This window comes from Thrips palmi, unplaced genomic scaffold (assembly GCF_012932325.1).
Source record: "Thrips palmi isolate BJ-2018 unplaced genomic scaffold, TpBJ-2018v1 HiC_scaffold_17, whole genome shotgun sequence".
NCBI classification, from domain to species: domain Eukaryota; kingdom Metazoa; phylum Arthropoda; class Insecta; order Thysanoptera; family Thripidae; genus Thrips; species Thrips palmi.
The window spans coordinates 1457349-1483014 of record NW_023144626.1 but is presented as its reverse complement, the minus strand read 5'-3'; the positions used below and the strand labels follow the sequence as shown (position 1 = coordinate 1483014).

The 25666-nt window shown below is 57.8% G+C and overlaps 1 protein-coding gene across 1 annotated transcript in view; it reads left to right on the top strand.

Annotated features, from left to right (window-relative positions):
* The window catches only part of LOC117643933 (alpha-mannosidase 2x), a 113338-nt gene that overhangs the window by 27119 nt on the left and 60553 nt on the right, over positions 1 to 25666 (top strand). The window contains exon 2 of the mRNA XM_034383119.1: positions 8788 to 8880. Coding sequence (XP_034239010.1) covers positions 8788 to 8880 — 93 coding nt within the window. The remainder of the gene's footprint in view (positions 1 to 8787; positions 8881 to 25666) is intronic.

Genomic DNA, 25666 nt, shown 5'->3' with positions numbered 1-25666 from the left:
GGTCCCCTGGCACCCCCTCGCGGTGCTCTGCCACTTGCGTGGGCGATCGGTCGGAACCGAATATACGAAGTGCGCGCTCTCTCTCCCTCCCTCCCTCCCTGTCCGTGATAAGAAACATACTGTTATTGTGGTTTCCCTTTGCTTGCTCGTGCTAATCCCTTCTTATGACTTCCGCGCGCTTTCTGCGCGCTTCTGCGCGCTCTCTGCGTTGCTCCAGTCTCCAGCGCCTCGCTCGCCGCTCTGCTTTCCGACTGCGCTGGCTGGACTCCGGAGGCCTGGCTGGCTGCTCGGCCTGGCTGCTTGGCCGCCGCGACCCAGTTTGCGGCTTGCGCCTCATCAGCGGCAGGCAAACCACTCGGGGTTCGCAAGCCTTGAAAACCTTTCAAAGTTCTGAAAAAAAAAAAATAATTGTGCTCTTATAAAGTTTATGACGTTTTATTGCAACTGAAGGCCTGAAACACCGATACAAATCTGCGGATTAAAAAAAGGCCCGTGAGATTAAGATCGTTTTTAAAAGTTCGTAACAAAAATGTAAAAAAAAGGCAAAGAAAAGAGGGTTTTTTGTGTACTGGTTAGAACCCTGAGCTGCAGTTCGACGCCTCGCCGTGATCTGGTCGCCCTTTTTTTTTTCGGCGAAATTTCCTACCGCCCCGAATATAAAGAGACATTAAGATTGATGCGAGCCGAGGCGTTCGCAGAGGCGTTCGCAGAGGCGTTCGCCGCGATGGCGTCGTTACACGGCGGGCCTGTCGCTGGCACGCCCGCCACCGCCCGGAGCCCCAAAGCGCTTCCGTCTCTCTCGCACCCCTGCGGGGCTGCGGGGCTGCCCCCTGAGTGCGAGAGAGACGGAGCGACGGAAGCGCGCGCCGTCCGGAGTCGGCAGTGTCTGGCACGGCCGTGTCAGTAAGCGGCGTGTCTGCGGGGATCATCTCGCCGAATCGCATTCGTCACAGGCGGGGCGGGGCGGGGCGGGGCGGCGTTTTGACAGCAAAGCCTGTCGCTGGGAGTGTCCATGCTGTATGCATGGAGAGGTCGGGTCGGATCCCGCGGGTGTGTCTATAAATGATGGCGAAAACGTTCCAAAAAATTCGTGTTTTTTTTTAGAGGCCGGCCCCAGCGACATGGCGGCTGCCCGTCCCGAATATTTGCTTTGATTCTTGCGGGGATTACGGACCTTCCCCGCACGCCTCACTGCGTCCCCGGCGGCGTCCCCGGCCCTCCCGCCCCGCCGGCCCGCACTACATGGCGCGCATTTTACGCATGAACCTGCAGCGGCTTGGCAGCGCGCCTGGAATGCACGAGCCCTGCCTCCCCCTCCCCCCCTCTCTGATCCCCTACTCCTCCCTCTGACTTACCGCCCCCAAGCAAACTGGGGTAGAATCGGGAAGTGGTGCTGCTAAGCGGGATAAAAGGCACGCGGCGGGAACGCAAATCGCGGCTCCTTTTTATTTGTATCCCCCCAGCGGGTGTGTTTTGGGAGTGCCCGCCGCCGCCGAAGTGTTACGTCAGGAAATGGCGCGCGCGCCGCGTCCCGGAGTCCCAGCTGCTGAGGTGGCCGTGCTGGACAGCCCCGGGCGCGTCCACTGGTAAAACACACTCTCTCTGCCCCCCATCCCTTCCCACTTTCGCCACACCGTATCGCGCCGCGGCATGCAAAAACGGCGTGTTTATAATTCAAATTAATGCCCGCCAAGTCGCATCCCGACAGTCGTATGTTTGCGTTCCGCCGGACGCCCCACAGCCGGCCGGCCAGCTGGTCTGTCTGTCTGTCTGTCTGTCTGTCTGTCTGTCTGTCTGTCCACCGCCTTATCAGTCCTTCTGTCCGTCTGCCCGCCAAAGCTCATTCCGCCAGTAAGAGAAAGACGTTAAAAGAGAGTGTGACGTGTTGGCGGCGAGAGACAGACGCTTGTGGGGGGTGTGTGTATAAAATGGGTTGACGGGGAGTGCCGGGGATTGCCAAGAGCACGGAACGGACGCTCACACAGACAGACGGACATACAGACAGACAGACACGCTCACACTCGCCGCGCGCACCGGGCCGGGTTGGCGGACGGAGTGTCCCAACCGTCCACTTTCTCACTGTGACAGTTTTGTCCACGGCGAGCATTATCAGGCTTGGCACTGACGGAAAGCGGGTCCGCAGCCACGGCCGGGATCGCGTCGTTGGACCGACAAAAAAAAACAACAACGAAAAGCGAAACAAAAGCAAAACGGAAGAGGAAAACGCGTGGGAAAGTCCCGGGTTCGTGGCATAATTGTTTGTAATTGAGATTGCGAGGTCCCCGGAGGATGCCCCGGGCTGCCCCGGGCTGCCCTCGGGATGCCCGGTACTTGTGGACAGCGACACGCACCGCTGAATTTTTCACACCGGCGACCGCGCGGCAGGGGTTAAGAATTTAAAACCCGGACCGCGGAATCCGACCCGACACGTCCAAGGCCTCGTTGATAGGCCAGGCAGCAGCACACACGCCGAACGTGACGTCACACTCGAAACAGAAGGGGTGGGGGTGCGTCGCGCAAGTGCTACCCCCCGGGGTGGGGGTCCCAGCTACCCCCTGGCTGGGCTGGCTGGCGGGCCGCTCCGGTGCTCCATCAGAATACGTTATGAGACCCTGGGGCCGGCACGCCGCCATGGCGACGGCACGCCGGCCCGCCCCGGCACTGAGACCTTGCACTAATACCCCCAGGAGGTGTTCGGGGCCGAGGCGGCCGTAGGGCGTCGGAAAGCGCTCGGTACTTCTCGGCCCGACAAACGACAAACGGTCCGAGACCGTTCGGGAATGTTACTCTGTTTTTAAGAGCGGATGCAGCGACGTCGGCGACGTCCGGACGCTGCTGCTGGCGCGCTGGCGCCGCCACGTGTGCGTTTCGGGAACGTGCGCCCGATGGCGGCACACTGATAAGCACGCGTGCCTCGCACTGCCTCGCACTCGCAGCGTCGCCGTCAACTTTAACTGGCAAGTTTATCTGTGATCGTCGAGTGAAAATGAGTCTGCACGGCGCGCGGGGCACGGGTGGGGTTAATCTGGAATATGGTTGGCGGCCCTGGCGGGGCGGGGCAGCAGCGGGCTGGGTCCGTGCACAGCTTTCGCGCTGTCTCTCGCAGCCCTAGGGCAGCGGTTCTCAACCTTTCTCGGCTCGCGACCCCAAATTTGTAGCCAAAAATTTCCGCGACCCCCAGGAAAAGTTTCGCGACCCCACGGGACCCCTCCTTTAGCATGCCACTGCGTCTGATCCAAGGCGGGCATTTTGCTCCCTCAACGGGCAATTGGTCTTTGGACCTTCCTTTAGCATGCCTCTGTTACGGAGTGCGATTATCAGTCTTAGTTTGGGAGCAGTATTGTCTCAAAGTTGGCCACAACGCTCAGAAATGTCTTTAAAAATCATGTTTTGGGTCGATTTTAAGCAGCCACTGCGTCTGATCCAAGGCGGGCATTTTGCTCCCTCAACGGGCAATTGGTCTTTGGACCTTCCTTTAGCATGCCTCTGTTACGGAGTGCGATTATCAGTCTTAGTTTGGGAGCAGTGTTGTCTCAAAGTTGGCCAAAACGCTCAGAAATGTCTTTAAAAAATCATGTTTTGGGTCGATTTTAAGCAGCCACTGCGTCTGATCCAAGGCGGGCATTTTGCTCCCTCAACGGGCAATTGTTCTTTGGACCTTCCTTTAGCATGCCTCTGTTACGGAATGCGATTATCAGTCTTAGTTTGGGAGCAGTATTGTCTCAAAGTTGACCAAAACAGGCACAACGATTTTTCAAAGACATTTCTGAGCGTTTCGGCCAACTTTGAGACAATACTGCTCCCAAACTAAGACCGATAATCTCACACTTCGTAACAAAGGCATGCTAAAAGAAGGTCCAAAGACCAATTGCCTGTTGAAGGAGGACGAAATACCGCCTCGGATCAGACGCAGTGGCTGCTTAAAATCGGCCCAAAACACGATTTTTCAAAGACATTTCTGACCGTTTTGGTAAACTTTGAGACAATACTGCTCCCAAACTAAGACTGATAATCACACTCCGTAACAAATGAATGCTAAAGGAAGGTTCAAAGACCAATTGCCGGTTGAGGGAGCAAAATGCCCGCCTCGGATCAGACGCAGTGGCTGCTTAAAATCGGCCCAAAACACGACCCCAGCTACCTCGCCGCGACCCCTTAAAATTTTTTCGCGACCCCACTTGGGGTCGCGACCCTAAGGTTGAGGACCACTGCCCTAGGGCCCGCCCCGTGAGTGCGACGGAGACGGAGCGACGGAAGCTCTGTTTGAGTCAGCCCGTTGCAGGGCTTGCGACCGCCGTGGTGGATCCGCATGCCCCGCTGCAGAAGCACCGAGGAGATACCGCTGGCGGGGGAGCGCTCCGAATTAGGTGGCAGGACAAAGCGTTCACGTCTTATCGAGGCGTTGGCAGTGCCCCGGCCTATCGACGCCGCGCTTCGCACCACCGCACAGTGGGCCAGAAGGCCGGTGGGGGCGGCCAAAACTCGCGCCATGCCCGGTGCGGCGCCCCCGCGCCCCCACTCAGCCCCAATCGTGTTCTCCCCATTGGGTCGAATCGAAAATGCCTGATGGATTAACTGTAAATGTTGGCGCCCCTGACGGCCGCCCCCTCGGAGGCCTCCCCCCCCCTCCCCCCGTTATGATTGACGCTCTGCGCGTTTCCGGCGCCACCTGCACGACGACCGGAACGCCCCACTCGATGCGGCCAAGCCGAGGACAACCCGTCCGGAGCGCGACGCAGTTCCACCCACCCCGCTCCCCTACCGTCACCACCGGCCTAATTTTATTGCCTATGCTCCATTCCCCACTCATGATTGTAAGTACTAAGTCCCTGGGCATAAATACATTTTTTTTTCTTTGAATAAAAAATGGGCCGGAAAAAATGGCGCTTTGAGAGGGTGTGGCTGGATGAAGGACTGAACGGCGGGGAGGGAAGAGAAGGCAGCGGAAGCCGCCGCTTCTTTGGCCCATTACATAATAGCACGTCGCAGGAGCGATAAACTTTTTGCCGTCCCGACAGTGTCCCGGACAAGTCGCGTTTCCACCCGCTTTTCTTTTCTCTCTCGCTCTCTCCCGGACTGTCCCCGCGCAGTGTCCCCGCGGTCCACCTCCTCCCGCTGCGGCCGGCTGCGCCGCGCCCGGTCAAAGCTCAAACCTGTTGCCAGTGCAGGAGTGGTTCGCAAATTAATGCGCGGAGTGGGCTTCCCGGTGCAGCGCCACTGTATGGTGTGTCCTGTTTTCATGTAACAACCATTAAAAATCTCAGTGAAACTTTTAAGATTTAAGACAATGCCCTAAGCGTTGGATCCTTCCCGGGCTGTCTAGAGTGTGCGGGGTGGCAGCGGAGCTCGACGTCGTCGTCGAAGTGGACTGAAGCTCTGAGCCAGCGGGCAGCGTCGCACTGCGTGTTCTTTCTGACGATTCCAAAGCCGCTGACGTGGCGAACTGCGAGAGACACCCTTCACTAACTACCCTTCCTCGCCAGTGGCGGAGCTGGGGGGTGATGGTCGTTGCTACGCCGCTGCTACTTACCCCACCCCAACCCCTTCTCGACGACCTCTTTTCCTGCGCAACGTCCGTCAGAAGGCCGCCCGGCCCAGGGCCCGGCCCCCTCCGAGTCCGTCTTACTTGTCACGCCCTCGAGCGCCACCACCCCGCCCCGCCCCACCGAACTCTCACCCTTCTGGCGTGACAGTCGTCGCAAGTATATTGCCCGTAATTCATGACCGTTTTCCGGTTCCTCGGCCGGTCGTGTCGGTTGACTTGGGGTGGAGTGGGTAGGAGTGCCGTCCATTGTGCCCAGGGCGGCTCGGGGTGGCTCGGCGTGGCGTGGTGCGGGGTGGCGCTCGGCGGCGACGACCCCGCGCCAGCATGGAAGGGGCTCTCACCCATGGATTATTATCTCCCACTTTGACGCTCAGCGCGTCCCCGCGCGGCCCGGCAAGGCCCCGCGAGCCATACAGCCTGTCAGTTTCTGCCAACGCCCCGCCTCGCCGGCCTGGCCTGCCCCTGGCCTGCCCGCCCCTGAGCTCCTCCTTCAGACAAGTTTCGAGGATGCAGCGCTATAGCGCCACTGTCTTTCCGACCGTTTCGCTCTCCTCTCCCTCGCTGGTCTTCGGAAAGTCTCAGAGCTCTACCCAAGAATTTCATTAGAAAACCTTCAACAGGAACCATTATTTTTCGACGTCGCCTCACTACTACTTTTTTCCCGGCGAGCGCTCGCGCGTCCCCCGGGCTCGTCCTAATGCAAGGGTGCGTCGCAGCGTTTACGGTCCAAATAAATAAGGCGCCGGGTTCAAATCCCCGCGCCCCGCCCCTTTTTTCACTCCAATTTCACTCGTCCCTTTTGCTTTTATTGCCCCTGGTGACCCCTAACGAGGTGTGCGGCGCGGCACGTTAACGAGTGGAGATGCTAATATCTCGCGCGCTCTCTTTCTCCGTCGAGGGGATCCAATGCCGTCGACTTTATCGCCTTCCTTATCACTCGTTTCGGTTCAGAGCGCGGCTGCTTTGGTCGATGATCGGCTGGAGTTCACTCAAGGTTTGCCCAGGGTTTAGTGCTTGTTCGAGGCTCGTCCGAGGGCTTGAGGTTTGTGCGAGGCTCGTTCGAGGTTCCCCTCGAGGTTCCCCTCGAGCTTTGCTCGCGGTTTCAGACGGCCCGTGGGTCGCGGCCGCGTCCCCAAGCTCTGCTTTAAAAGGCCCGGACTGGTTTATGTCTTGCGGCGCGGCGGCGGGGTGGGTTCGTTTCTGAAAACGCTACCATTTTTGTGCGGACGGGGAAGTCCCTTCCCTCCGCGCTCCGCTCCGCCCCGCTCCGCCCCCTCGTAATGACTCGTTAAGGGACGACAGCGGCGGAGGGCGGTGAGAGGGGCGGTGAGAGGGGCATGGCGGAGCTCCGCTAGGGCTGGGAGGGACTGATGGTCGCTTCGTGGGTTATGAGGATGTTTGCCGGGAGGGGTGTCAGTCCGTACCGGACGTGGGGCGGCAATGGTGCGCCAGTTTCCGCCCTCTGCGGCGGCCCGCCCGCCCCGCCCGCCCCGCAATGGCTTTGCCTGCCCCAGTCCGTAATTTAACCAAATACCGGGAGTTTTAGAGGCCGCGAAACTCGCCGAGCTCACGGACTCAAACTTCGTTTTGGGAATCTGATTTCTCGTGTGCGACGGACGCCCGTGCACCGTTTGCAGCATTCGGCACCACTGACCCCCAAGTCCACCCGGCGCCACCACAGTGTATCCGCCACGCCCTGTACATTACAATTATGTGGCCCACGCTGTAAGTAACGACCGCCGAGTCCCTTGGAACCGAAGGGTCAGACCCCACCTTTTGTGGGTGTGCACAGTGTGCACACAGGAAAGGCTCTAATTACGGCGGAGTTCTCACGAGCTGTATTCAAGACTCGGCCGAGCCTTTTCGTCTCGACGTATCGATCCTCTTGTTTACGATCGAAACGATGGTGGCTGCCTTACTCGGAGGCCACCGTCGTTTTCGAAAAACGAGTGACGATGGGAGTTTCCTGACGGCGAAGGAGGAAAGACAACGGCGTTGCATTCCCGCCATCACGTGATTGCAGGCTGGCTTGATCGGCACGGCATAGCGACGTCTCGACAAACCGCACGACGCTCGCAGCCTCTGACTCACGGCCAGGAAGAAGACCCTGTTCAAACAGCGCCGCCCCCGACTGCCTGGGGGTTGCTTATGATAGGCGCCCGGGGGGTAGGCAACTCCAACTGTTTGCTGGCTGCATGGTGACTGCGTCGGTGTCCCGCACCACAGCCATTCGCTCCAGCACAGCTTTACGCACACACGCGCGCGCACACACAGACAGACACACACACAGGCACGCAAACACACGCACAAAACCGCGCGCGAGACAGGGGCACAAAGCTTCCCATTGAGAGCGACGTCTGCAAGCCGAAATCAAAGCGGTATTGTCAAGCTGGGCAAACTTTGAGGAGGGGCAGTCTGCCCCGCGTCTTCCCCCGCGACTACCACCCTCGCGTCTCCCCCGCCCGGGCCGTTTAAGTCGCCGCGCCTACCCCTGTTACACCGTTAAAAGAGAGAGAGACTGTTCGGTGTCAGGCTGAGCAGTCACCCCTCAGCGTGCTTGTTGGGGCCCAGATGATGTGAGCGCAAGGCCCGGCCGCACAACCGCCATACGCTCTTGAGACCGGTTTGGTGGTTTTCAGCCTCGGTCGGCTCTGTTTCTACAGCTCTCTCTCTCTCTTTTTCTCCCCTGCGCTGCAGCGACGGGGAACTACTTTTCCGCCCCTTGGCTCCCTGAGGGTTGCGATTCCGAATACCGAGCCGTCTCTCTCGCACTCGCGGTGCGGGCCGTGGGGGTGCGAGAGAGACGGAGCGTGTTTGGGGCCGTCGGCGTGCTTCCGCACAAAGCAAACTCGGCCCGTCGTTCCTAATGAAGCGTTTCCTGCAGCCCGCCGCGATATTGCCTCAAATATCGGCCCTGTTTGCCGAGGGACGCGGATTGTCCTTCGTCATCGTGCCGTGCCATGCGGTGCCATGCGGTCGCCCGGGGGGCACCAGAAAAAAAAAAGAGAAAAGACTCTCCACTCCGCAAGAAACGACCACACACAAAAAAGAAACGAAATAATTTATCAGTTTCTCATTAACAGATGACGTTAGTGATGCAAATGAAAGCGGAATAAGTTTGGACGACCGAGGGGGAGAAAATTGCCCGCTTCTTGAAGGGAAAAGAAATTACAGTGGTAAAGCTGAAGTGTGAATGCTTTGGATTGTTTTAACAGTTTTTCCTCTCTTTTGTTTTTTTTCAGCCCCATTGGATGAAGAGCCGCGAGTACTGGGACCACAAGTTCGAAGCCCGCTACAAGACCCGCAAGGAAAAATGGCCCAAACTACCCCTTAAGGTAAGAAGTTCTCCGACAAAAAAAATAGTGTGTGGACGTCCATGTGCCCACAGCCACCTTTTTTGTTTGCTTTTATTTTTTTTAAATTTTGCGCTTGCAAACTGTTGTGTGCGCCTCCATTTTCCGCATGGCGCCGGCCGTGCCTTGGATTGGCCGCGTCCTTTCCAAACCGTTTGATTAGCAGCAGGAGTCCATCAGGTCAGCATCGCTCTGCAAACAAATTACGCTATCGGTGGCCATGTGTTTGCGTGCGCGCTCGCAATCTGTGCCACTGTGTGTGCGCGTGTGGGCATCTGTGTGTGCATGTGTCTGTGCGCTGTGTTTGTGTTTGGAATGCATCGGCCTCTGATAGCGTGTCCCATTAATACCCTATGGCTCCTCGATGGCATCTAGTCATATGCAGCGGATTGCGCGTGCGTGCCCGCTTGCCCGTTTCGCCGCGCGTGCCCGCGTCACGTGATCCGAGCGACGTGCGCAGGGAGCGCCCTGAGCCTCGCAATAAAAAAAAAGATTTGACTGTACTGAAAAGAGAAGCGGAAAAAAGAACACACCATAATGCTATTGGCATCGAGAAAAAATATACCAGGTGATTGATATCTCATTCTCTTTTACCGTAAGCATTGGTGCTCAAATCAGTGTGAATTTTTTTTGTCAGAGCACAAGTCCCCACGTGCATCTTTGAATAAATCCGCGTGTATGCGGTTCCCTGCCTCCTCGCTGTCAGGATCGGCTTGATGAAAAGTGGCTCTTTCTGGTTTGAAATGGTGTGTTGGTGGGCGCGAGCTCGGACGGGACTGGACGGGACTGTCAGGCGGATTGACAGTGTGACAGGTGTGTCGGACGAGAGGTCCCTGGCCACCCACGCCGACCGGCTAGCAGGCAGATTCCGAACAAAGCTGCGTCGCTGTGTCTGCCTCGCACCTCCACGGGCCGCCTCGTGAGTGCGAGGGAGACAGAAAAGCGGTTCAGCCTGCGGGGGCCTAGGCCGGCCTGTCACACTGTGGTGCCATGGCCCCTTTCCATCGAAACGGCATGCAACCGCATGCGTGTGTTGCTGTCCGAGGTGAATCAGGCATCTCAGTTCGGACGGTCACATGCTCTGGACCCTGAACTAGACCAGTAGTTGTGGTTGCGCTTGATCTGTGACCCTCGAGTCCGAGTGTCTGCCAGTGCTGTGTAATGAAATGGAACGCCCGCTGCTGGTCCCGCCCCGCCCCGCCTTGGAGGGTCCTGAGATCAAGACTGCAGCCCGGCTGAACGGGACGGGCTCCAGTGTATTGATTACGTGTTGGCGGCCACCCTCCAGTCACCGCAGTGCCCAACGGAGTTTCCCGGCCTGTCCTCTGGAAGCGGAAACCCAACGGGATCCTGGAAAAAAGAAAAAAAATTCGTGGGGAATTTTCCGCCCGCTTGTATACTTGGCTCTCGCTCGCCAAACGCTTGACAAAGTTCTTTGGGCCCGAACAAAATGAAACTGCATGTTTTGAGCTTTCAAAGAATTTTCTGTAGGCTCTCCCAGTACTCCGCACACAGGTCGCGTTGCAAAGTACGATCCTTGCTGGAGTTTCACAGTGTGCGGAGTGGTGGGAGGGCCAACTGCACCGTCTGCGGGGCCCGTCGTCGTTGATCGACGAATATCGCGCGAGCTCATTTTCGCCTATCGTTGAGGTGGATGAAACTGCGCGGGAGGCGTGGCGGAGCGTGGCACGCGTGCGGCGTGGTCGCTGCTTGCCGTGGCCCCACGCCGTAAGTTTCAATTGCACTCGCTCCCCTTCCAGGAGGGCGTTGTGGCGCGGAAAGAGGGGGGGGGGGGCTGTTGCAGCGGTAGCGGCGGCGCTCGCGGCCCAAGCCTAGCTGGACAAGGAAACACACAATTTGTGGCCGGGTCGTGGCCGTGCCTCCGCCCCGCGCCTCGGAATAAACGGAGGAAATGCTTTCTGATATCGCGACACACCACCCGCCGGAATATACACACGGCGCGGCGGCGCGGCGGCGGTGCGCCTTCAGATTTTCACTCAGGTTTTCACTCAGCCAGTCAGCGGCAGAGTAGAAAGAATGGCGGCGGGGAGAGCGAGGGAATTGTGTTGATCGCAATACCGACTTGCTTTCATTCCGCGCGTGATGCAGCGGCCGAGGGGAGGGGGAATGTCTGATGTATAGTCTGGTGTGTGTGATGCATGCGGTTCTGGAGAATAGTTCACGGGCGGGTTGAAATACTATTCTGCACATCGCTGATGTGTGTGTTAGTGTGTGTGCCGGTCCGTCCGTCCGCCCGTGTGTGTGTGTGTGTGTGTGTGTGTGTGTGTGTGTGTGTGTTCATGTGTGTCCGTCTTCCCCAAAGTTTTCGCGTGCCGCACATGGAAGACCTTGAGTTGAGCACTTCGAGTTGGAGTGGCCCTGTTTAGCTTCGTCCTGCTGCCTGGCTGCCTGACGGTGTTTATAGCTTGGCACGCGATTTGACTCCCCCCTCCCTTTCCCCCTCTCTCTCTCTCTCTCTGCCAGAAATCGCGCACTCGCCTCCTAATTGGCGGCGGCCCTGCCAGATTTATCAAGTTGCAGGAGTGATTCTCAGTGCGTTTCTGTTCTTCTCTCTCGCTCTGCCGTCTCTGGTGGGGGATGCCGATGCCTTTCCATGACGCTCATGATGCAGGCCATCATCGCAGTACACTGGTAAACGAACTCGCCGTCTCTCTCGGACCCCAGCAAAAATCCTGCGAGTGCGAGAGAGACGGAGTGCCGATCCGCTTTGACGGCACTGCAAATTTACGTAAATGCACCGGGAGTTTGCGTGTCCAACCCTTGCCTCATCATCACCATCACCTAACGGCTAACGTGCATGTGCAGGCAGGCATGCCGCTTGGCACCCCGGCTGCGATCCATCGAGTCAGTAGACTGTCAAAATTTTTGTTGTCACGTGATGGCAATTTCAAGGCTTATTTTCCTTACTACAATGTCATCAGACACGCCCATGAAACAAGTCAAAGGAGCTTTGATGAAACTGTCACCAAAATTTGCCATGAAATCGTCATCCTTTTTTAGAGCGACGAACGTGCCACTCCACAGGCTCGTCATAAAGTATGACTACCCGAAATTTTTACAGTGTACAGCGGGCTCCGCCTGGCACACTGTAATGGGCCCGCCCGTAAATAAGGTGGCAGGTGTCTTCTTTAGGGCCGAAGAAGCGCCGTGGAGGCAAGCGTGGCCAGCACGGCCAGCATGTGGGGCGCGGCGGCGCGGCGAAGTGGTTTTGTGTGTCGGCTCGTCGGCGCAGACAGCGCATGGGGAGGGCAAGGAGAGGGTTCCGGGATCAATCCGAAACACACACACACATACACGCGCGCGCACACACGCACACACATACACGCACGCACAAACACTTACACACATGCACAAGCAATGCCCGTTAAGGGCTCTCGCCGATGCTGCTGTGCCGTGTCGCAGACCCGAGTGCGCCCGCGGACCGGAGGCTAGGCAACACGCATCGCTTCAAAGTGCCGCGCCGCGCCGCGAGATTGCAATGCGAGTGTCGCCTGGCGGGGCTCCAAGCCGTAACGGCCCGTGCAAGTGTGTGTGTGCGTGTAAGTGTGTGTGTGAGTGTCGTTATACGCCGCCCCGCCAGCGTAGCGGGGCCCTGCGACCGACCGACCGGACACTTGCAGTTTTTTGCCCCATCATCGTCAAGCAGGGTTGGGCTGTGCGGCGAGGCTGTGGGGCCGCGGGGTCAAGTCCTGTCGCATTTTTCTCCAGAGACGCGATGGGCCACTAGCGCAGCCAGCCAGCGGGCCGCTACTACAGTGTGTTCATCTTTCGGAGACCCGGCCACGGTTTTTGTCCCGCGGATCTTTTTTGCCGGCCTTGTGTTTTCTGACGCGGGCTCGCGCGCCACGCGGTGGCCCCGGACTCGGAACGGTGCCCCGGAACAGTGTGCGGCCGTGGCGGGGCGCTCAGCGCGTCTGTTTGTGTTGTTGTTGTTGTGTTGATGTTTTTGATGGTGTTTTCGCAGTGGGGATGCACACACGTGGCTTTTCATTGCGCGGGCCCTCACACCGACGAGTGTGCGTGTGTGAGTGCATGCCGTACCTGTGTGTACCTTGCTGCTCTGTAATTGGTGCCCGCGTGGCTGGCCGGGCTGGCGCCAAAATATTCCGCAGTGCCACACTAAGCTTCGGAAACAAAAATCAAAAGAAGAGAGAATAAAAAGTTATTGTTTACCCATTGAATTCCTTATTCCCTTCGCGATCGCAGTGAACGAGTAGAAAGTGTGCGTTTTTCCATTGCATTGCCCGCGATCGTCGCGACGCCATGAACCGCGGCCTCCACGTGTCCTCATAAACGGATAGACTCCTTTAAGGATAATGCTCGGCACGTAGCGGGCCCGGCCAGGGCGGGCCGGGGGTCGCAGTTAGGGGGGCAAGTGGCGGCGAAAGAGCGCGGTGGGCGCGGGGCGCTGCATACAGATGGCGCTCGAATCTCTGCTGCGAGGCAAGGCGAGGCGTGTATGCGGCCACCACTTACCACGAGCCCCCCTGGCTCTCCAGCCTCCCTGCGTTCCCCTGTCCGGCGCTGAGGTGTTGATGAGAGAAGTTTCGGCGCCGCAGCTTGTGTGTGACCGGGCCCACATCAGACCGCGCCGGCCGGCGGTCTTCCTTTTGCTTCCACCCTGGTGGCTTTTTCTACCGTGCTCGCTTTCTTCGTCCCTCTTCTTTTCCAGTGGCGACCGAATGCCTTTTGGTCTGGAAGCATACGCCATTGCTGAACTCTATCCATCATGACCGCACAGCGTTTCTGTGTGGTGGGGAATGAAGGTGCAGGTCGCTCAGAAACACACCGGCTCGGCCCAGCGTGGGACCCGGGCTGGGAAACACGTGTGCCAGCCGCGACGCATGCCGACCTGCGGCCCGAGTCCGAACAGAGTGCTGTCTCTCTCACTCACCCCGCACCGGTCGCCCCATGAATGACGGAGACAGAGCGCCGGTCAGCCTGCCGCAGACCTGTAGCAGGTCGAACTGGAATTATTTGGATTGTCATCGATTGTGCGCGGTGGGTGGGACGTGGCCGCGGCTCGTTGACACATTTTCCGTCCTGTGTGAGCAATGGCGTGCTCTTATGACTCCGCCGACTGACTCTCTGTGTGAGCGCGACAGTGTGACCATTGGTGATTTGTGAGTGAGTGTGACCATTGTGCCATTATGACCACAGGCGAGTTGTGATCGACGGTGACCATTGGCCGGTTGTGAGACTGTTTTGTCCGTGCGTCCCAGTTTTCCTCGTATTGACTGCATGGTCGTGGACTGTCTCCACTCCTCGTACCTCCCCGATCAGCGAGAGTCAGCCCCGAGACAGTTCCATGTTCATGTCGGTGCGCATATGGGACATGCCCTCTGCCCGCTCCCCCCCCCCCTCCCCCCGGCTGGGCCACTGCTCTATTGTTTTCATATCCCTTCAGTTTATACGATGGCGGCGGCGTGCAGCGCCGCGGGGGGTGATCAAATACCCTTTCGATTGGATCGCAGGTCATGGTTCCGTGCGGGTCCGTGCCAAACGCCAGGGCCTTGGCACGGACACACACAGACGCACGCGCGCCCGTGTGAAGCGCATGCACTCGCAGACAGACACACACACACACACACACATGCGTGGCGCATGCACACACACACACACACACACACAGACGCACGCGCGCCCGTGTGAAGCGCATGCACTCGCAGACAGACACACACACACACACACACATGCGTGGCGCATGCACACACACACACACACACACACACACACACACACCAGAATGTTTTCCTTTTTTTATCGGCACCACTTTGTCTGCTCGCGAATTGATTTGGAATTGTTGCCACCGCCGCGTCGACGGGCTTAATGTCTTTCCGATGCGCTGCAGGTGCGAGGACCGCGCCGTAAGCTGCAGGCTGAATCCGAACAGCTCTCTCTGTCTCTCTCTCTCACCCCCCACCCCCCCACCCCCCGTTTCCTCTCTCTCTTTCCGTCACACTCGCGCGATGCGTGACGTGGCGGGGGGAGCGAGAGAGACAGAATGAAACCACTTGGAGCTGGCCAAGCTGTCCGCGGACGTCTTCGAGTGGCGTGTGTAATCTGCGCGGGGCCGTCGGGGCGATGTCTACGGGATGATCTGCATGGAAAGCGGCGATTACGCGCTGTAGGAAGGAAAAGGGAGGGGGTGGATTCCCCCCTTCCTTGCTGAAAAAGGAACTGAGAGCTGCTTCGCGGTCGTCCGGCCCGACGTGCTGCAAGGCGGGCCAGGCGGGCCGGCCGGGCAAGGCGCGGGAGATCTCGTGGGATCCAAACTTTTGCAGAGTGAGATTGGAAGAGAGGGCAGGGCGCCGGGGGAGAAGGGGTGGGGGTATTGGTCCCGAATGGAAAGGGGAGGGGGGGAGCGTGAGAGCCCCCTCCCGGCCTGCTTGTATTTCTAGTTGATTCTGCTTGGCGCTGCGGCTGCTTTGTCGCCCGGGGAAACAAAACGCCCCTAAGTAGCGGAATGGTAGACGGCGGGGCGCGCCGGCCCTTTCGCGCGACCCTCGCTGCGGCGGCGCGCCGTCGACGTCGCCGGCGCGGTGTTGGGTGCGGCGCAGGCTTAATTATTTGGCACGGCTCGGGTTCCGCGCTCCGCAGTGCACGCCGCGCTCCGGCACCCACTTATCAAGGGCCTCACGACGCGTCTGAACACCGCCACGCACTTAATGAAGCGCGCGCGTCGTGAACCCTCGGGCAGGCTCGAACATCCACAGTCGCCTGTCACAAATTTGACGACAGTGTATAGAGTGAAGACTAAAAGTAAGTTTGCGGTGTAGGCGCTCCGCGTCTGGCCGCGCTGTAACGCTGCAATTGCTGCACTCAGCCCGTCTGCCTGCCCGGAAGTGTTGTGCGCGTCCCTCAAAGCTCCATTTCCGGTGTCGGGCCGCGCCGTCCGCCTCCGGAGTGCTTTGCAGTTTGACGGTCTAGGTGGTCCTGAGTGAGTTTGTCTCTACAGCGTGTGCTGCTGTGCTGCGGCGCCCTGCACATCCCCACCCACCCTTGCAGTGTCGCTAAAGGTGGGGGGGGGGGGCGTCTGAGAGGCGGGATGCCGTTAGCGCCGCCGTCTGATCGACAACATGGCAAAATTAAATACCGGATGAGTCGCCGACCTCGTCTCATTGCAGCGTGTAGTTCCCCCCCCCCCTTTTCCCCGCCCCTGCCTCACCCCCGCCCCTTTCACCTCGACTGCCCCGGGCCAAGCCTCAGGCCCAGCCCTTCCCCACTCAAATCTTGCCACTTCCCCGCACACTGCTGGTATTGGTTTCCGTGTGTACTCTCTCTGTCTCTCTCTGTCGCTGGTGGCTGCGTGGGTCCCTCTTCTGGTTATAGATTCTTCCGCAATTTTGTTATTATTTCTTTTATTTTTCCTTCCCCAGCGGAAGGAAGGTCTGGCTGCGCTGGGGGCGGCGCAGGGGGAGGGGGGAGGGCGCCGTCTGTGCTGGAATGTGAGCCGCTCCACCGCACTCCGCCGCGTGCCGCAGGCGGAATCGTTTTGGACACTGGCGCGCCATTTTTACGAGAAATGCCGCAGAGGAGGCCGCTAGAGCGCGCTGCACTCGCCGTAATCAAGGCGAGTGTGTAGTGCGGTCTGTCTTTCTCTGTCTGTTTGCTCGCCGCGGCTCTCTCTCTCTCCCGGCCGTGTTTTCGTCGTCTTTGTTTCCTTTCACCTGGGGAGCCTCTCGGCCTGGCTGACGGACTCCTTTGCCTCCAACGACGCTTGAAACGCGGCGGTGGCGGCGTCGGGTGTCGCCCCGCGTGCACTGCTCTGCGCCCTCCTCGGCGGCGTCCCCTTCGCGCCGACACGCCGACGCCACCTGCCGACCTGTCTGTTGACGAATCCGTGCGGGGACTAATCTTAAATTTAAATTGCCTAGATGAGGCCGTGTCCGCGCCCCTTCCCCCCTTTGCTTCCTCTCTCTGTCCTCCTCTTGGCGCCAATCCGCCCTGTCTTGTCTTAGCTTCATCAGCAGAAATGGCATTAGCTTCCATACCCGCGTCGTGCGCGTCGGCGAGGTGTGAGCGTGTGTGCGTTACGAGCGCGACGTTGACGCGACGGAACACACCGGTGACGGCTTGCGGTGTAACCGTGTTTGTTTTAATTTCGGTCGTGGCAACATTTGCAACCTGCGAGCTGCTCGCTGGGTTCAGCTCTTTCGCTCCATCCACTCACTCATATCGCGCACCGTCCGAAAAAGCAAGGCAGAAACAAGGACGAAGTGAAAGTTGAAATATTCTAAGTTGTCGAGGCGTTTTGATCATTTGCATATTCCACCGCTGTCGAACCTTTTGTCGCCGAGCAACTTTTCACAGCGGCCGCCTCCGGCGTGCCGCGCCGCCACGCCCTCACCTCAAGGAGGCCTAAATGGTAAATTAGTAAGTCTTATTGAAACTGCCCTACGCGCTGGAGGGCAGGCCGTCGGCGCAGACCGTGGCCCAGACCGTGGCGCAGACCCAGGGCGGCTCGGCTGATGGATCTGCAACGGAGATTGCTGGCTTATGAACGAACGGTGCGCCGCAGGCCCTGGCGGGGCGGGGTGGGGCGGGCCCAACCCAAAGAGGCTTAATGGGAGCAGCCCACTTCGGCGTGTTAAGGCGCCTCCCTCTCCCCCCGCCGAGCCGACTTGCCGTGCTTCCACCCTTCCGCGGTCACCAAGCCCACTCCGCTCTGGAGGGGAAGTATTGAAATAGAGGAAGGGCACGGAGAAGTGCGGCTGGGCTGAGCGCGATGGCTGTGCCATGCCGGCCGCGCGCTGCAGAGGCCGAGGCCTGTCGGCGAGACGATGATTTTGTCAAGTTTACTGGTGCGGCCCGCACTGCGCCTTGCTGCGCTGTGCCAATGAGTAGCAGCGCCGAAGTGCTTTCTCCCTCGGTCTCTCTCTTCCCCGCCTCGGCTCAGCCCCCAGATAAGGCCGGGAAAGACCTCCACGGCGGCAAAGCCGAACAAGGGGGATAAGGGTAGCGTAGCGCTCCGGGGGGAGCGGCGCCGCGCTCGAAGGGAGAGGGATGGTGCACTCCAGGACCAGGACGGCGAGGTATTATGATTTCGGGGCTGGGCCGTCGCGCAGCACCTCCTTTTAAAAGTTTCTAGGGTCGTGGTTCCGGTACCTCGCACTCGTCACCCGAAGCAGCATGTGTACATGAGGAAATCCCCGGGTCTGAAACTCGATGACGCGAGGTGTTCTCACCGCTAAAGGAGCCAGTGCTTTCTCACTGTTTGTCATGCGGTTTCGCCAAACGCGTAGCTATGGGATCGTGTTCTCCGACGCGTAGCGGTGGCAAGAGTGATGCAAGACACGGAGACGAAAGGGAAAAAAATGGACAAAAAAGAAAGGAGTACATGTGATTTGTCTTGTCGTCAGCGGGAGAGCTATGACCTCCTTTTCTAGCGCGGCTCCTTGTGTGGCGGGCGGTAGGTGTGAAAAAAATAACAAAAAAGACTGCGCCCTCCCTTGCGGGCCCCCCGGCTGCCTGCGGCGAGGGCGTGGGCCCGGAAGCGTCGCCTTCCGAGGAGGGGCACGGCCGCCACGGCCTGCGCGGCGGTGGCGCTTGCTGGCCGCGAGCCCGGCGATGACCCCGTAGAGATTAAAGGCCGGTGCGGCGGGGCGCGGAGCACCGGAAGGAAATAGGGCCGCGATAGCTTCGGCGCCGCGCTGCAGCGCTGCAGCCAGCCTCGCCGAATCTGCCCCCGCGGCCACGCATGCCGGCCAATGCCTCCACTACACTGCCCGTGCCGCCGCAGCGCCCGCCGCCCGCGAGCCATCAGAATCGCTATTCAAATTCGCGGCCACGCCCCACCCCACTCCGCCCCTCACCGCACCCCGGCCCGCTCTGCCGCACCCCGCTGCGCCCCCAGGCGCGCGCGCTGAGGAGCCATTACAAGCTATTTTTATTATTCATGTATTCGGTGCAAACCTTGCCGCCTTCCTGCCTGACCCAACTTATGTATAATGTATGCCCGGGCTGGCGGCCGGACAGCGCCGAGAATCGACTCGGGGACAGCCAATAGGGATGCACCTGTTAGAGGAGCGGTATTACGTAACTCGTTTAGAGTGGGTGGTTTAGTTCCTTGTATGTTTGTTGGGCAGTCGGCGTTGCGTGGCGTTGCCGACGGGATTCCTTGTTCACCTTCCATGAATGAAGAGCTCGCCCGGCATGCCTGGTCACCCCATGGCACACCTTGGTACGCCTTGACACGCCTCGGTACGCCTTGGTACGCCTTGGCAGCGTATCGCCGTGGTTTACCTTATTTCCCTCCTCGAGTTCCCCCTTCCCTCGCATCTACTCGGCTGTCTCCGCCCACTTTGATGTCGGCAGTTCGCCACTCGGAGCTCGCTGCGAATTAGTGTCCTGCCTTCATTAGCTGCTGGAGTGCCGCTAGAGTGTGCTGCGGCATGGCTGGAGTGCCGTCTGACCGCCGGAAGCGCTGGAAGCCACTTCCCGGTTCCACGCTCCGCTCATCATCGCCGAAAATACCGCCACGCCAAGGAATGGGAATGGGGAAGAACAGTGCTCCTTCGCACCGTCTCTCTCCCACCCCATCGTGACGCCTCTCGAGTGCGAGAAAGACAGAGCGCGGAAGCGCTGCCCCATGCCTGCCGGGTGCAAACGGCTCATCGCCCGGTCGCTATATGAAGCGGGCCCGATGGCCTGGTCGTCACGGCAACGCGGCATTCCAGCATTCGGCCGCACCGTACCAAGGCGACGTGCTGCGAGGCGAGGGGGTGCGGATCGCAGGCGATGCGATAGCTATTGTGAAGAATGTATAGCAATTTCTCGCACGTCTCTGTATCTGCACCCCCGCCTCGCCACACCTCGCCACCGCTCCCCGGCAGGCTGCTTCCGAAAGGTCGCTTTGTCTCTCTCGCACCCCCCACGGCGGGCCCTTCAACACGACCGAGACAGCGCAACCAAACGCCTTTTCGGAATCGGTCTGCCGCTTCACGTCCGAACGCCTTGCCTCGCAGTGCCGTGCCTCGCAGTGCCCTCACGCCGAGGCAACCTCAATAATAATGGCGACCGCCTTTGTGCGTATGCGCCTTTGAGTGGAGCGTCGTTTTGTGGCTGTCTCTGTCGCACTCACTGAAGTGCGTGTGGAGAGACGAGAGAGCGCGCCGCGAAACGGAGCGCCTCGAAATCGCTCGGCAGTGCCGGCGGCGCTTTCTTCGGATATATTTAATCGTGCGGCGGGGAAGGCCGCGGAAAAGAGATGAGAATGGAAAATTGGGGCATTGGGGTCAGGCCAAGAAAGGTTGTCGCTTTTGTGGTGGCGCGGCATGGCGTGCCGCTGGCCGGGCGCGTTGCTAGGGCTGCTTCGGGAGCGCGCATTGTCTTCGTAATTTGGAGGTGTCGGAAAGAACGGGGACGGAGGGGAGGGGTTGTTCCGCGTCCTTCTCCCACCTACACTCTAAATTTCTTAAGAGGATATGGTACACCTCCCCAGAAGCGGCATTTCCAGGGACCAGGGGGTGGCAACGGCCTAGGCGGCGCGTGAAACGATGCTCCCCGCTCGGGCCGGCGAGCGACGAGCGGCCGACCGCTGTGCACGGTGTCACTAAAATCAACATAACTTCATCAAAACTTCATCAAATTGAAAAACCCAGGTCATTTTCAGCATCTACACAAAATTTCCTATTTGTATGTAGTCATGGTTTACAGTTTTAGACCCGTTCAAAATGTTAAATCTCAATTTATAATCAAATTTACCGGCAATTTTAGCCAATTCAATATTTTGCAACGACGAAAAAAGTTATTTCCGTTCGTTTTAGGTCCATACATGCAGCGAGCCGATTGTTGGCCTCCACTTCCCCTATTGCGTAAGCATACTGGAATGCCGATACGACATCTGTGACGGTCACGGTGGCCCATAATGTAATTTGCAAAATTAGACCAAAAGCAGTTAGACTGACTTTGGGAATATTTTTCGTAGCTCTTTCGCACTTGTTTATCGTTCTGCAATAGCCTATACCACGCAGAATTTAATTCTCTATCGCCCTGTGGTAACGGTTTTTCAAACGGACGTTTCAGTTTTCACATTTCGAATTAGTTTTAAAACACTGCAAACTAACCCTAAAAGTACACGTATTTGGTAAAGCTTCACTTGAAGAAACTAGGTGTCGTATCGCAAATCTGACTTCACCACGTTGTAGAGCGGACAATTCTACATGCCCCCGTCAAGTTTCATCACAATCGGTTGATTAGTTTGATGACAGCATTCAATTTTCGGCAACTATGACGACATAACCGCCGCAGCGATTTCTCATACTTGGGCTGCGTGACCCGACTCGTCGCCAAGCCCAAGCGTCGTCTGCCTTTTGAAATATCTTTGAAGCATTCAAACCAATCAACCGATTGTGATGAAACTTGACGGGGGCATGTAGAATTGTCCGCTCTACAACGTGGTGAAGTCAGATTTGCGATACGACACCTAGTTTCTTCAAGTGAAGCTTTACCAAATACGTGTACTTTTAGGGTTAGTTTGCAGTGTTTTAAAACTAATTCGAAATGTGAAAACTGAAACGTCCGTTTGAAAAACCGTTACCACAGGGCGATAGAGAATTAAATTCTGCGTGGTATAGGCTATTGCAGAACGATAAACAAGTGCGAAAGAGCTACGAAAAATATTCCCAAAGTCAGTCTAACTGCTTTTGGTCTAATTTTGCAAATTACATTATGGGCCACCGTGACCGTCACAGATGTCGTATCGGCATTCCAGTATGCTTACGCAATAGGGGAAGTTGAGGCCAACAATCGGCTCGCTGCATGTATGGACCTAAAACGAACGGAAATAACTTTTTTCGTCGTTGCAAAATATTGAATTGGCTAAAATTGCCGGTAAATTTGATTATAAATTGAGATTTAACATTTTGAACGGGTCTAAAACTGTAAACCATGACTACATACAAATAGGAAATTTTGTGTAGATGTTGAAAATGACCTGGGTTTTTCAATTTGATGAAGTTTTGATGAGGTTATGTTGATTTTAGTGACACCGTGCACAGTGGTCGGCCGCGCGTCGCTCGCCGGCCCGAGCGGGGAGCATCGTTTCACGCGCCGCCTAGGCCGTTGCCACCCCCTGCAGGGACGCGCAGGGACCTCTTTCTAACGCCGTCCTGGCCACACCGTTCGAGGTATCGATATGAAACTTGACACACGGGCTCAGAAGGGATCAATCTAAATGACGGTGCGCCCAAAAAAAATTTTTGAACGCCTAAGTTAGGCCCCGGGCAGTCCATTTCTGGTCCAACTTTCGTTCACAAAAGTCCTAAAAAAATAGGAATACCCAAAAAAAGGGCCACGGCACGTTGTAGCTGCAACTTTGCTCTATCCAGAGAACTTGCCCCCATCTGCGTGCGGTCAAAAATAAAATCAAAACCTGGTAGACGGCGGACCTCTGCACGGCGGATTTGAACATTTTGCGAATTTTGAAAAGGCACTGTCGCAGACGAGCTCTACTAACCCCCCCCCCCCCCCCCACCCCTCCGGGCGACCCGCCTGCAGCCCGCTGCTTTGTCTCTGCGCCGGGCCCCCCAGCAAAAGGAAAAGGTGAGCGTGTTTCGCTGTTTCCCAAAAACCTTTCAGAGACAAACACGTAAGAACCGTAAAAAATAAGAGAGCATAGTCTGTTTTCATAACCCACGAAAAACAGCTCCGAAAGCGGACAGAAACGGAAAGAGCGTGTTTGTCTGCTTCCCACAATTTTTTTAACACCTAAAAACCGTCAACTCAACCTGTTCGAAACGGACCCCAACCTCTTATAGCCTCCCGCGCCCAAAGTGCGAAACACTAGCTCTACCCCCGCTACGTCACGGAACGTCCTTTGTCGGTTTGTTGCGATACAATAAAAACAGGCAAAAACCCCCCTGACCCCAACGGGCAAAGGGTCCCGTAGCCGGGGGTTTGCGGGTTAAAAAACCCCAAAAATGGAATCTCTGTGAGCGAACGGGGAGGAACGACCTCCAGTTCAAAGGCGTTTACCAACACGTTTCGAACAGGGAACCCTGCCTGCGTCCGAACGGAAAAGGAATTTTTAAACCCTTTCAGTGTTTTAAAAAAATAAAGGGAAACAGACAACGCTACAGCCACGGTGGGGGGGGGAGGCGCACAGACCCGGGGGGGGGGCAGGTTGTTGCCTGACTGCTCCGTCTATCAGTTTTTCAGGGCCCCTCACAGCTGCGCAAGGGTCCGATTTAAGGCGAGGCCTGGATCGGCCCCTTCAACCCGGGGTCGGACCCGATGCAGGGGGCCCGTAGCCCACGGAGAAAGGAAAATGGGAAAAGGCGGGGGGCCGGGGAGGGGGGGGGGGGGGGGGAAGGGGGAAAGGGGAAAAGGGGGTTTTTTTTTTCGGGGTCCGGGAGTGAAGGAGGGGAAAACGGCAAAAGACAGCCGGCATGCCGGGGGGGGGCAGCGGCGGGGCCCGGGCACGGCCCCCCTCCACAGCCGGGGGTCCGTATCATTCACGAAAGGAACAGGCAACGAACGGGTTGCACCCGGGTTTGGGGGAACCCCTGGGGAACACACGGGAACGGAAAATCCCCGGGTACCGTAAGAAACAGGTGAACGGAAATAGCTGTACAGAAACCTTTAATTTACTTGACAAAAACGGGACGGGCCGGGCAAGATCAAAAACACCCTGTCCAGGGTTACGAACAGCACTTTTTGCCTCCCCTGGCCCCCCCATTCACGCCCGGAGGGGGGTCGGCAGCGTGACGGCTCAAACCTTGTCTCCGAAAAATTTTTTCGGATGCCCAGACTCTCAGGACATGAACCATTCCCTCAGCGCGTTTTCCCCCAGGCGAATAAAATTTTAATTTTCTACGAAAATTTTTTGACCTTGTCATTGTTTCAACAGGCCCGGGGTCAAATGGTCGTAGAAACTGAAATTTTAGTTGCCTGTCACCAGAGTAGCACGCCAAACATCTTCGTACAAGTTTCAAAACTAGAAAATGTCCCCTTTTTAAAAATTTGGCCCTACAGCCTAGAGCCAAATCGACCTGTCACCGGGGCCGAACCTCTCGGGGGAGGGTGGGCAGCCCGACAGTCCCCATTCAGTGAAACAAAGTCGGCGACAACATGTGCGGGGCTTGGGGGACGGGACAGCTCGTCGGGACAAATATTGCACCTCCTCTCTCCGACTAGCTCCAAACCCGCCGTGCAGAGGTCCGCCGTCTACCAGGTTTTGATCTCTATTTTTGACCGCACGCAGATGGGGACATGTTCTCTGGATAGAGCAAAGTTGCAGCTACAACGTGCCGTGGCCCTTTTTTGGATATTCCTATTTTCTTAGGACTTGTTGTGAACGAAAGTTGGACCAGAACTGGACTGCCCTGGGGCCTAACTTAGGCGTTCAAAAATTTTTTTGGACGCACCGTCATTGAGATTGATCCCTTCTGAGCCCGTGTGTCAAGTTTCATATCGATACCTCGAACGGTGTGGCCAGGACGGCGTTAGAAAGAGGTCCCTGCGCGTCCCTGGAAATGCCGCTTCTGGGGAGGTGTACCATATCCTCTTAATCTGCCCCCATCGCCGCTTTGGCTCCCGGTACTGCCCTATCGCCGCTCTCTCGCTTCCCTCCCGCGCTCCGGCCTTTAATACTTGCTTCCCCGTGTTTCCGCTTGATTTGCCAGGGCCTTGGAGCCCTCGGAGCCCTTTGAGCAGCGCCCTTGCAGGGCCTTGCAGGCCGCAGGAGGGCCGGCCCGCGGCGTGCAGGGCGTCGGGATGGTCGCGACGGCGGGGTGGGGGAGGGGCAAAAGGAGGGGGAAGGAAGAGGGGGAGGGGTGGGGCAGAAGGGGACGGGGTTGCCTTTTGGAGGGAAAGGGTGTCTCGCGAGAGAAATTATTTTTCACGTCGGCGACACAAAGCTCCTTTGTCGTTCGGCACGCGAGGAGCGATTCGGTGGTCGGATAGAGAAGGGACGGGACCACCTTCACGCGCCTGGAGAGCGGTCCCAAACAGCGCTCTGTCTCTCTCGCACTCATGGGGCGCTCCCTATAGTAGAAGTAGGAGCGAGAGAGACAAAGTGACGAAGCCCTGTGCGGGTGTTGTGGTGTACTCTGCAAGGAATCTGTTTTCGTATCCGCGCCGGCCGATATTGTAGATAGCGCCCTCGCCCGCGTCTTGCAGCGCGAGGATGTTCCATCGGGTGAAATATGGTCGAAAATGAGTAATTTTAAGCAGCGCCGTCGCGCGTCTGGATGGGCAATGTATCACGGAGAGAGGGGTGGTCGGCCGTGGCGCGGCCTGCTTCTTCCGAACGGGGCCCCGTCCCGCTGTCTCTCTCGCACCCCCGCGGAACGCACCCCTAGTGCGAGAGAGACAGGAAGCCCCGTTCGGATGCAGAGCGCGCCCACCTGGGGCACTGCTTTGCCGTGCTACGCCACACTGCGAGTGAGGCCCCGCGGCCAGATCCCAGTCATTGCGGTCACCTGTTGCCAGATAAATCTGAAGGCGGCCAAATCGCGCAATTATTTCACGTCGTCCCTCCAGGCCGGCCGGCAGCCACGTGCGGCCGCTGTGTTCACCGCTCCTCTGCAGACCTCACTGTAAAAAAATATTGTCATTTTAATACAATTTAGTTCACTGTGGCCTCTGCACGACAAAGTTTTTTCCTGCAGATACCTTGGACTGTCGATCCGTGTTCATGTCAACGAGTTGCAGTTGCGGGGATTGCTTCATGAACCTATCGACCGGGTCAGACATGAACGGGCCGGCCCGTTTCTCGCTGCAGCACGACGCGTTTTGCTCCGCT